General features: G+C 38.6%; 1 protein-coding gene across 11 annotated transcripts in view; it reads left to right on the forward strand.

Annotated features, from left to right (window-relative positions):
• The window catches only part of chl1a (cell adhesion molecule L1-like a), a 59,264-nt gene that overhangs the window by 28,535 nt on the left and 17,759 nt on the right, over positions 1 to 12,970 (forward strand). For 9 of the 11 annotated variants that reach the window (XM_030423876.1, XM_030423881.1, XM_030423882.1 and 6 more), the window contains exons 11-22: positions 749 to 889; positions 3,007 to 3,118; positions 4,388 to 4,548; positions 5,378 to 5,543; positions 6,028 to 6,152; positions 6,353 to 6,457; positions 8,278 to 8,475; positions 8,899 to 8,969; positions 9,070 to 9,292; positions 9,510 to 9,545; positions 10,136 to 10,251; positions 12,249 to 12,453. In XM_030423876.1, the coding sequence (XP_030279736.1) occupies positions 749 to 889; positions 3,007 to 3,118; positions 4,388 to 4,548; positions 5,378 to 5,543; positions 6,028 to 6,152; positions 6,353 to 6,457; positions 8,278 to 8,475; positions 8,899 to 8,969; positions 9,070 to 9,292; positions 9,510 to 9,545; positions 10,136 to 10,251; positions 12,249 to 12,453 (1,659 nt within the window). The remainder of the gene's footprint in view (positions 1 to 748; positions 890 to 3,006; positions 3,119 to 4,387; positions 4,549 to 5,377; positions 5,544 to 6,027; positions 6,153 to 6,352; positions 6,458 to 8,277; positions 8,476 to 8,898; positions 8,970 to 9,069; positions 9,293 to 9,509; positions 9,546 to 10,135; positions 10,252 to 12,248; positions 12,454 to 12,970) is intronic. The other 2 variants (XM_030423877.1, XM_030423886.1) reach the window with 1 other exon arrangement.

Raw genomic sequence — 12,970 nt, forward strand, 5'->3', positions numbered from 1 at the left:
TGAAAAATACTTACAGGAGAGGTCTTGAGGTTGACTGTTATGCCAGATGGCTGGCTGATGTTATGAGCTTGCTAATTATAAATATACTGGAGTTTAAATACAAATACAACTGGGACATTATGCAACTTAGCATTTTTCTTAATTTTGTTGCACATTATTATTATTATTTTTTTTCTTTTGCATTTTTAAAATCAGCTAAGTTGAATGCTCAAAATCGTGCACTGATTGTTTTGTGATACGTTTTTTGTTCGACTGTAACATTTCCTGCACGTCCTGTTCTTTTATGTTAGATATTGTATAAAATAGTTACAAAATATTTAGATGAATCTGTTGATTCTTTTCTTCCAGAATAGTACCCACTTGCCAGAAATGGTAAAGTTATTGTCTTCAAAAGTAATTTCTTCTGATATGAACATCCATATACACAAAGATTATCAGTCTACGTTGTTATAAAACAGATAAAAGCAGCAAATCTTCACATTTTAGAAACACATAAAACTAGACCGAGAGAATGTTTTTTTGAATAAAATATTCCCTTAATTGATTATCAAGGTTTTTGTCAATTTTTCTTTTGGTTGACTAATTGATTAATCATTCAACTGTATCAGGTCTCTTTTATCATTATTTTTAAACTTTCAAACACTGACATCAGTCTCTGTCTTAAACCCCATGCTGGTTGTGCTTTACTGTGGTAGTGTAAGTGTTCGCGTGAAATTTTTTTGACGTTACGTGTTTATGTTGCTGTCAGATGACCCGGACAACAACAGGCGAGTGCTCGATGACACTGTGGTGATCCATAACGCCACACCAGAGGACAGCGCTGTCTACCAGTGCGACGCCTCTAACGTTCATGGCAGCATTCTGGCCAACATCAACATCATGGTCATGAGTGAGTAATACAGCAAGATGTTATCCGTACACCGGCAGCGAGGACACGGTTATTGCCTAATAAACACAGTGGCACGTACAGCAGGATTCGGGAAATATTGTGTAGTATGTGTGGGTTCGATGGCTTTTCACAGTTCCTTCAGATTCATCAGATCTGGAGGTGGTTGATTCTCTCTACCAAACCTTTTTTTTTGTTTTTTACCTGATTAAAAAATACGTTCTCATGGCTCATTATCATCCTGGAAACATTTGCCTAAGGGTAGATTATTAAGTGGCAGGAGAGTGATCATAAGCAACGTCATGTAGATTCAAGGCTATCAGGAAAGATCATCACCAGTAAATGAGAAAAGGGAACACCTGCACACTTACTCCATGCCACAGAAGTTTAATAATGACAATGTTTTAATCCCCACAAACATTTTCTAATGTTTCTGATAAGATAAATGTTAGGTATTTTGTTCTGTTCACATTTTTAATTGTTTTTTGATGTCTATCACCCTGGACTTTTGGGATGGTTAATGGGGTTCAAACATTATTAAACATTTGTGGCACAGAGTAAAGGTGCAGGCTTTAGTATTCAAAAAATAAAAATGAAAGTAAGAGGAGAACCATGACAGACAATGCCTAGAAATGGATCCAAGGATTTATATTGATTAAACTGAATTAGCAAGATTTTTTTTCACTCTTTAATCACCCCATGTTGTGCTCACATGCCTACTCTAGCTTTATCTTCATTGTGGGTTGAAATCGTAGCTACACCACTCTAAGATGCAGCTGTAACCCTTTAGGCTGTGGATTGTACAGCCTGAGATGCAGCTCTGCATGTTGTACTGAGCTATTAGCCTCTCATCATTTGGCATCGATGAAGATATATGAATGGATCTTCTATTTATCATAGTAGAGTAAATGGCTGCATGTGCTGTATGTAGTGCTTTGATCCAGAATGCACTGGCCCTATTGGAAGCATTTTCGAGGGCTTCAGTGTCGTCAACACATGGACAAGAGAAGCTGCAAACACTGTGACTGGTGGGCGACCTGCTCTGCTACCTGAGCCACACCCTTCCAAATTACATACTGAATATACATCCTGCAACAAAAGTCCCAGGCAAACCAGTCCCCTCTGAGATTATACAGGAATGAAGTATTTTTCAATCACCTTTTCCATTCGAACACACAAGAGTAGATGGCAATTTAAATGGAAGTTTACCTAATAAAGAGGCCCTCTATGGAGAGAGTCCCACCTCGAACCTTGAAAAAAAAATCATTCTAACATGAATTAGTTTATACTATAGTAATATGAGAATTACTGTAATTTTAACACAGGTAATTAACAATAGCATCCAAAAAAACACCAAAGCTCTAATGAAACTCTGTCAACACTGCATACCCATGATACAGTTTAAATACCAACAGTTTTTACCTAGTACCTGTGTAAAACAATCACACCGCTTGGTCTCTCTCCATCCTGCTGCTTTTACCATACAGAGCAGCGATTAATGGATCTATTATCTGTAAATGTATTATTTCATTATTTTTGTGATTAATTGGTTCATTGTTTGAAGTATGAAGGGTCAGAAAATATTGATAACAAAAAACAAAAACAGAGGCCCATTGCAATTTTTCATCACAAGTTTAGATATGCAGATTTCAGATTGATGATAATGGTCTTTATTTATCTATGATAATGAATGATAATGTATTCATTAACACCGAAGACAAAGAAAACCAGCCAGTATGCACAGTATTTAGAAGATGAGAGTACGAATCTTTGGCATTTTATTGATCAGTGATCAGAATTGCTGCCAATGAATGTTCTATCAGTTGGCTAATGACAGATCATTACAGCTTCACTTCCATATTTGTCTAAGCCATGGTCACTTGACATGAATCAAAGTAAATGATATTAGATTGTTTATTAAAAAATATATACAATCCATATCCAGACAGAAATATTACATCTTGAAGTGTTACAAAGAGGTTTTGATGCTTATGCCTGCTTTTGAATTATATCTGTATTTTCAGTTATCTGTTCATCTGCTCATATTCTTTGTGAGAACATTCTCATGATCGCTTGACATTTGAGCTGCTGTAATCTCCCCTCCTTCCCCTCGCTCTTAGATATGGCTCCCCGGATACTGACAAGGGACTATCAAGACTACGCTGTAGTGCTGGGAGGAGACATCACAATGAACTGCAGTGCCTTTGGCTCTCCACTACCTGAAGTCTCTTGGTAAGCGATCACCAAGGAGATCAGGTATTAGTCTGGGTGACGTCTGTACATGTTTTGACATGTATTGTAAAAACACAATTTTTATACTTCATGTATTTATACAGTGTGCGATTTACAGGTGTCTCTGCTGTCTTATTGGCCTTTCAGGCACAGCATGGTTTTCATTGTGCTGGCTGCTCGCTTCAGTGAAATGCTGAGAGCCCAGTAGTGCCCGTTGTGTCCGAAAGAACCTTAAAGGATACGTTCACCCAAAAATGCAAATTCGGTCGTTATCTACTCACGCTCTGATGCTGGTGGAAGGTTGGGTTAAGTTTTGTGGTCAACAAAACATTTCTGGATCTTAATAGCAAAACGTTGTTAATATGAATGTGAATAGATAATGACTGAATTTTCACTGTTGGTTAAACTGATCCTTTAAAGAAAGAAGCAGAACATGTACAGTATAACCGCTGTGAGTCATGCTATTAATCCGACACTGCTTCGGGTGTCCGCATGTCACAGTCTGATGCTTGACACTTATGTCTGTGTAATGAGATAATCCTCTTCCGTTCCTTGAATTTGGGCTAATTAAATCCTATTAACTACCTCTTCAGCTCCGCTACAGTCCAACAAAAGGGAAATAGGATCTCAGACAGTTCCTGACAAAACACTCTTAACTTGACAAAGACCCTCGCAATATTAGGATGGTTCCTCTGAATCTATTAGATGTATTCAAGCAACTCTTACCAGAAGCTTTATTTCACCGTTTTTTTTTTTCAGAAAGGAGCGAGATATGTATTTTATTTCAATCAACTGAAATGCAGCCAATCTCAGAATAGTTGCAACGTGTAAAAACTAACTAAAATCAACTTCAAAATCATGCTTACTCTGAATTTGATGCCAGCAGCAGGTTGCAAACAAGTTGGGATGAGGTTTAACCACTTTTATATGATTGTATAAAGGATATTACTATAAAGAACTGTTGTCATTAAACACATTTTGTTTGCCAATGATTGCATTTAATTTGTGTTTTACACAGGGTTCGAACTTGTGTAAAGGAAAAAATGTATTTTGGCAAAATAACACACTATATACTGTGGATAATATGCTGTAAGTCTTCCTCTGAATGACATGAATATCTTGGCTCAAAACTAATCTAGACAAACTAAGAAACACAGGCTGAGATTGTTGCAAAATGGCACCTTAACTGGCAAACTATGAAGTGCACATGTGCTGTCGTATAAATAGTACACAGACTCTAAAAAAAGGTGTGAAAACTTTCTCTTCCAGGTCCAAATATGAGACTCCAGGACCCATTGAAGGGGACCGTTTTTCCCAGAATGGATCTTTGCAAATCATCATTGCAGAAAAAAGGGACAGCGGGAAATATGTGTGTGTCGCCTCTAACAGGGAGGGCAAGTCATCCATCGCTGCTATGCTGGATGTGAAAGGTATCTCAGCAGCATGATTAGTGTTGACTCTCTTAAGCAGGATTAGTACTAGTCACTGCACACGATTGTGCATTTAAGGACTAGTTCACCCAAAATGACAAGGGATGTTTTCACATGTGTCTGTCTGCTTAGACTAGGGATGGGGGATTTTTTCTTTTTGTTATTCGGGTGCACTGACCCTTTGAAATTGAAGTCAATGTGGCTGTGTTCTTATAACTACACTTGGTTAAGCACTTTTCTTCCTGACAATTTGGTTTTTGCCGGTCATTTGTTCAGTAGCGGGCTGAAAACTACTCATAAATACAAGATGTTTAAGATCTGGAAGGTAGAATTTATTTCTTTTCGACGTGCTCTGCTGTGATTGATCAAGCAGTAAAAGCGGTCTGTCTCTGTTAGCCCCTTTGAAAAATGCTTGTGCTGAGTAGCACATAAATATCTCAGCATCTGAATTTAAAATTCATCTTTCACTGATGTTGTAAAAAGATGCAGCATAAATAATAATGTGGTGGAACATATTTAGAAATATATTTTTCATGGGTTGTTTCATAAATGCAAATCACTCTGGAAATTTATTGAGCAATATCGAGACATTTCCATTTTGATTACTCGTTGCACAAATCAAAGAGGCAGGTACTGCAAGAAAGACTCATTTATAAAGTAAATAATTTGGTTCAACTTCTCATATTCACATTTTATTTGAAGCATAGAGGAATAATGAATAATTTACATCTCCAGCTCTTGTCTAACAAGACAAATATTACTGTCTTTGAGTCTTATCAGTTAAACGTACCTATGTGTTCTTGGCCCTGACTTTTTCTTTTATCTTCAGACCCAACGAAAATAGTTGGTCCACCTCAGGATGCACAGGTCATCAGTGGGACCACGGCCCAGTTGAAGTGTCAGACAGAGTACGATGAGAGCCTGCAGGGCTCCTTTGAGGTGGTTTGGAGGAGGGATGGAGAGGAGCTCCCACTTTCCTTTGAGGAAAATTCCAGGTAAGTGGCTTTGGTTTAAAAGTGTTTCCATGGGTTTTAGTAGGGTTTGTTAAAAAGATGACTTTATTCAGTGTCTTCATGTCAAGGAAGAAAAAAAACTCCCAGAAGCTTTGTTTCTTATATTGATCACTGGAGGGCTACAGATTGGGGGGATTTTTTTTGTCCTCTGTATCATACAAGGTCATATTTCTGTTCGCCTGGTCGTTGGGTAGTTTATTTGAAACCATATCAGTTTTAGCTACAGTTGTTTGAAATTTAGGCCAAAGCACAAACTGCTGTACAAAAACTGGCATGTCAGAACCATTATTGTCTTTGACTGTGTGCATTTTGATGCAGATCCAGGCTGAGACGAGCTGAAGGAAATAAAATTTTCATAGATCGTGCCACTGTTGGGGACATACTGCACATGCTCACTGAGTACTTTCTACTTGGCTGATTGATTAGTATTCCTGCTATAAAGGGACACATGTTTTGATATTTTCAGATATGTATTGGACGACGGCATGCTGCAGATCATGAATGTGAACCTGAGTGATCAGGGAATCTACACATGCATTGCCAGAACCAGCTTAGATGAGGACAATGCCACTGCATTACTCACCATACTGGGTAAGAGGGTGATGTAAATAATAAAGTAAAGAATATCATCAATTATTGATAAGATGACTTAGAATATAGACAGCGGTATCATTAAATTAAAACAGGTTGTTTGATTGTGGTTTGGATGCCATTATCAAGTTTAAGCACTCAAAACTGACATTTGCCACTGAACATCTGAAGTTGTTTTTATGTATTTTTATTTGTTGCAGACGTTCCTGATGCTCCAACATATTTAGAGATATCTGAAATTAAGAGTCCGCGGAATGTCGTCCTGTCTTGGGTGCCGGGGAGTGACCACAACAGCTCTATAACAGGTAAATGTTACTGTAGAGGAAGAAGAAAATTAGAAGGCTATGACGGCAAAGGGTGCGGGCGGTATTAGTGCCACATAATAGAACAGAGAAGAATAATTTAGTCAGAGAGAATTAGCATTTCTTTGAGATCTCTCATACAGAAATTGGCTGAACTGTATCACCTGAACACTTGATTGGGATTGTTCTATTGTTAATTCAGCCACCGCACGTCACTAAATGTTTTCATGTCTCCTCTGTTGTGAAAAAGAGAGTTAACAGATTCTGGGGCTGTGATCTGTGTTGAGATCAAACTGAAGTTTTTTTAACAAGTGATGGCTGCAAATAACTGAAGTAGTAGAGAAGCTTTAATCTTTACTCTCCCATTTATTTTTAGAATTTACTGATTTACAAACATTTATGCCAATTGATAAATGTCACCTCTTGAATGTTTATTAGCTTTGTTACATGCAATCTATGATCAGAAATTAGAGCAGACAAGCCTGAGGAAGATCTTTTGTCAGACTGAAGTCATTTTAATTGTTTAATTAAACATTATGGAGCAAGAGACATCAGTTGCTAGGCCGGCTCTTTTCCAACCGATATCTGTGGATCAGACAGCACCAGGTGGATGTGTGTAGAAATATTCATTTATTGTAATTAATTTGACATGGAAATAGCCAAAAGCTATTGCTGTGTCTGAAATCACTCCCTCATGCACACATTTATTATTCCCCACATGATAAACAGCGAGTCAGATATTCTCAGGGTGTTGTTAACTGAGACTTTGGACACATATTTTCAACACGCTTACAGGTATAGCGTTGCATTACTAATTTACACATCTGTCATTTCAGGAACAAGGATGAAGCGTTGCCCTCAGAGGCATTTGGCAAGAAGTAGCTACAGTTGAGATCTACACCCCCTGAGTTAGATGAGATTGATTTCACTCTTGTGTCTGTAAATTAAGTACAAAGCAGTAATAAGGAGCCTAGCTTTTTAACTGGTTTTAAAACAGGTCTAATATTGATGTTTCTATATGAACTACACAAGCAAACAAGACCATAAGAGAAAAGATAATCGTTTTCAGAGTAATATTGTTATTCTTAATGCCTGTCACCGGGTCAGATTTGACTTGTCTGGGTCAGATGAGTCATCATATTTGGACTAATTTATTTGGAGGAGTGATTAAGAGTCTCAGCCTGAGAAAACAGCTTCTCCATATATTGGTGGTACGGCACTATAACAATTACTTTGTTTTTCCAATGTCATTACCATCATAAGTTATTTTTACATGGCCACAAATAGATACCTTACCTCAGTGCGGTGCATCCTGCAAACAACTGTGTTTAAATCAAAGAAATATACTATTCAAAATACTTCGCCCCTTGAACCACATTCAAGACTAATGCACACGCTAGCTGGATTAAGATCTTTGCCACAGGAGACGGTGGTGTATAGAACACTTATCTAAAGGGGTCACCAAAATCAACAATAAATGAACATCTTGTTACGGCTTTAAAGACTGGATGCAGAGCGAAACAGCAAGCCTTGTTTTCTCCACAGTTAAAATATCTGCCTACTCAACACAAAGACCTGAGAGTGGTATCAATCCCCTCATCTCACTTTTAGAAAAGAGGAAAATAAAGATTGTCATCAGAATGTTAAGCTATTCCTCTGTTGGTCTAACCAAGCATGTAGTTATTTTTAAAACCATCACTAAGGTAAAACGGACTGTACAATACATTAAAAGGAGTCCAATGCATGCTTTCTGGGCTACTGTATTCATCAATTGTACAGTGATAAGTAAATGTGTATGACTCATGTCTCCTCCATGAACACAGAATTCATAGTGGAGTATGAGGAGAGCCAGTGGGAGCCTGGCAGGTGGAAGGAGCAACAGAAAGTCCCTGGTAACCAGGCAACAGCTGAGCTGGCACTACACGGACATCTTAACTACCAGTTCAGAGTGTATGCTGTTAATGCCGTTGGACCTGGACCCCCCAGTGAGCCCACTGAGGGATACAAAACACCCCCTGCTGGTGAGACTCGTTCCCTTTAATTAACATTTTCTGCCGTGGTTATCTGACCATTGTGACTGCAAAGTTTTTTTGCAATTCTTTTGAAATGTGCAAAAGGGTCTGTGTGGAGAAGCCAGCTTTTTGGACACAGGACTTTGGAACAGCAGGGGGTTTGGATATTTTTGGGCCACAGAAGCCCTTAAAGTCCCCAAATATAAGCATCCCGCAGATGTTGCTGCTTAACCGTGGCTCTCTTTTATGTGTGACATGAGAATACTTGTGCTAGACTTTTAAAACAGTCTGTTTAAGCTGAACATTATGAGTAGATATCTTTCATTTCAGGACTAAAAAGCTACAGCTGAAAAGTAGATAATAAAAAGGAGATACACCCTTCATGCTATTTCTTCATTTGTGAATATATGATTGTATAACTTCTTTTCAAAGCTCCTGATAGGAACCCAGAAAACATCAAAATTCAAGGCCATCTTCCTCATCAAATGGACATTAGCTGGGAGGTAAAAGAAAGAGCACATCTGTCTATAAGACTGCACACTAGAAACCATTATAGCACAGAAGCATTCTTCAAGGTTTCATCAGTACACTATTCTGTTACAGCCGCTGTTGCCTATTGAACACAATGGCCCTGGTCTCGAGTACAAGGTGAGCTACAGGAAACTCGGGGTGGAAGATGTCTGGACGGAGCATCTGGTCAAAAGACACTCCTTTGTCGTGAGGAACACTTCCACTTTTGTCCCCTACGAGATCAAAATACAGAGCAGGAACAGCCATGGCAAGGGCCCCGATCCTAAAGTTGTCACTGGGTACTCTGGAGAAGATGGTGCGTTTTAGACTTTATATGTTCCCTTCTGTATGTATTCATATCATTAATGTTTTTAATCCAGAGTTCCATGTTCTTATTTACACCTCTCTTTAGTTCTGCTGTTTTATTAAAACTGATATTTAGCCCTGAGGCTAAAGTAGCACATGTAGCTGTTGTTTTTTTCTTGTCACTTACTGTGAACTTTTTGTGTCATCGACTCCCACCCTGTCTTCAGTCGTCTTTTGGCATTGTCTGCGGGAAAATGTGTCAGGTTAAGTTCCTTCCTTTATTTTATTTTGCCCGTGGTTTTAACCCTGTGCCAGGTGTGCAGTAGTGACTCTTCCTCCCCTCTGAAATAAAAGAGACAAAAGAAAAAAACTCCTTTGCTGAATCCAGCAGGTGGCAGATAACCTTTGTAGCGCAGAGGGATGTCAAATTTCCATTTCTGTCTCAGAAGCTGTTGGAGATTTGACAGATCGCGATGCACTTTAGCCCAACTGATGCACATTGGCTGCCTCTCCCACTAGTATTTGCTGTGCTTCTATCCTTTCCTGCAACCAGTGCAGTGACATGTAGAGCAGAAAATGAGTAGTGTTGTATTTGTCCCTCAAAAAACTGCTTTGAACAAAGAAGCTACTTCATTTAGTGTGTGATTGTTTGTTGTTTTTATTTACCGCCGTCACTGACAACAGATCCTTTCTGCACAGCCAATACCAAGTAATATATATTCTGTCTAATAAGGCGTTTTTTTCAGTATAGGGTCTGTACTCCTTTGTACAGGCTTCATGGTAATGTTCAAGAGCCTCTGTTGTTTTCAGTGCGTGTTTATTCCTGACCTTCTATGTTCTATATGTTCCTCAGTCCCTACTGCAGCACCACGGGACGTAGCAGTGGAGGTCTTCAACACTACTGTTCTGAGAGTTAGCTGGACCCCGGCTCCACCTGCAACAGTGAGAGGTCATCTAGGGGGCTACGATGTAAGTTTTCATGGTCCTGAATCATGATTTCTATCAGACGTTTATAGTACTTCAGCCTGGCTTCTTTAGGGTTGTTTAACCAAAGACTTTCAAGGTATCAGAGGGATTACACAATGAGTATACCTACTTAGTGTTTACATAAGATCGGAACAAACAGGTAAAATGAAATGAATTACACTAATATTGACTTGTTAATCAGGTCTATACAGCAATGACTAGTTTAAGGGTTGTTGTCTAACATTAGTTACTCGATAATACAGGTTCAAAAAGATACTTTGTAATTAACTCACACGTCCTAATTGATCTGTAATTATATGTGCAAAAATACAGTTATATAGAGTCCTATAAATGAATATGCCTAGTATTCACTAGGTATTTATATTTAAGAAAGTTTAATCTCAGAACACTGGTTTCCAACCTTGGGGTTCCTGACCCCCACTAGGGGTCACCAAAGTTTCACGGGGGGGGGGGGGGGGGTCGCAAGGACTTCTTGATTTAGAGAGGTGTAAGAAACTAAAGGAAATTGTAACTTTTGAAGTTCAGATTTATTATTTAAGAAAATAAGTTAATAAAGAAGCTCATAGGATAAGGAAACAGTGAGGACCTGAACACAAGCTATTTTCACAGAGCCTTTATTGTCTGCTGTTAGAGACAGCCAAGGACGTGTAGAAGTGTCAGGGAGAAAAACACACTGGATTTGTTAAAAAGAAGCACATTAAGTATGTTTTATTGTTAAACATATATACAGAAAATGTCATGAAAAATATCAGAATCTCCGATGTAACATTCACAGGAAATAATCTACTCAGAATTGACTTCTTGCAACCTGCAAAAAGATGTTGGTTTGATGATGAAGCTGAATTTATAAGCTCAAAATCCTTTACCTGGATTATTTGGTGCGGTCAGACCTTTATTCTAACACATTCGTCTCCTTTTTATGTTAGATATACCTTTTTTTTCTACCCCTCTTCACTAATGTTCCCTCAGTGTGTCATAACCAGAGACAACTCCCTCGCAAAGTGGCACCCCCAGTTTTTAATGGGTCAGGAAACAGCTAAGACAGAGATGCAAAATAGTCATTATGTGATTTTATACCAGTGAATCTTTTTTACTATACCCTGTTAGTATCCGTAGCAAAGCTTCCACAATTGTGACAATGAATAGTACAATATGAGTGACACACTGACATTTCTTGCAAAGCATAATAACTCTACAAACAAAGTTATATGTCAGCTCAGTCTGACAATGTTTTATAGATGCGCTGTACTGTTGTAAGATTTGCTTTGGGTCTTCTTAACTTTCTGTAATTCAAACTTCACTAATTATTCTCCTCTGAACAGTCTACCTTTTCTGGTGGAATAAATTTGTCATTAGCTGGCTAAAAAAAGCCACACACCACCTGTGGTGGATCAACTCGACTGTGAGAATCGTGCGTGTTCTCTCAGAAGCAACAGTTTCGAGGGAAGTTGTTGTGGACATGTGAAATGAGCAACGAATACGTTCCCAGATTACTTTTTAGAAGACGAGTGTATGAATTTCAATCTTTAATTTGTTTATTAAAAAAATGATGTGTGATGTGTGAACTCAACTAGAATGCACTCATTAGATGTGGTAATATGATCCAATATGAAATGATGATTTTTGTCACATTTTTCATAACTGCACTCTGTCACCTGTATTGGTGTTGTTATTAAAAGTATGTAGGTGGCCGGCACAGTGGTTGACAGGATGACAATTACAACAGGATTGTGTGAATTAGCTGTTTTAACAGACACACTGTCGTCACTTGAAGTGATCTGGAGAAATCTCAGCTTCACAGTTCATATGTGATATCTGCTTTCAGATATTTGTCTCATTAAAGGGGAACTGGGGCATTATTTGCTGCTCCTCAATGTTTTGTATCTAACTGTTCTGTCTTAATCTTTTCTCCTTCTCCCTCCACTCTGTGGTCTATTCTGTCTTGTTCCTCAACACCGTCCTCAACTTCACTCTCACAGGTTCAGTGGTTTAGAAAACGGAGTCTGCTGAATCCCAATAAGGTTTTAGATGAACGCCAGTCCATGTCTTTTCCTGGAAAGAGGACTCACGCCATTGTGCCGGGCCTTAAACCTTTTTCAGAGTACAGACTCACTGTCAATGTTTTTAACAAGAAGGGCAATGGGCCCTACAGTGACCCTGTCACCTTCAACACTCCAGAGGGAGGTAAGGACCCACAAAAATACAACAAATAGGTGCTCTTCACACACTTGAAGAGTAAAAGATACACTGAAGCTCGTGGAAAAATGAATTCATGACACGGTGACTCAGACAAGAAGAAAAGGAGATTTAACAAAAGCACACATTTCGATTACTTTCAAGTATCCTGCCACTCAAAAATGTGTTATGCTTATTGTTACTTCACTTGGTTGTTTGTGCTTCACTGTGCAGAATAATAAACACACAGAGCTTGACACTAGAGGGCTGTTTTGACTGTTTTCAAATTTACCTGCCGAAGGAGGGAACGTTTCTCTGTGCTCACTCTAAAGCTGAGCATTGTACCCGCAGGCATGGCTAGTTTGGAAATCACTCACCATTCAGGATAACGTGGGCACTTTAAACCTCCACCACTGAAAAAGGACTCTTTAGTGAAGAAGACATTTTGTGCCTAGTAACTTTAGAAATGATAAAAAAACAAAAACATTTGCATATTCATTAGTTGTGCATTTTTCCCTTAGTGAGG

This window comes from Sparus aurata, chromosome 7, assembly GCF_900880675.1.
Source record: "Sparus aurata chromosome 7, fSpaAur1.1, whole genome shotgun sequence".
Classification (NCBI taxonomy): Eukaryota; Metazoa; Chordata; class Actinopteri; order Spariformes; family Sparidae; genus Sparus; species Sparus aurata.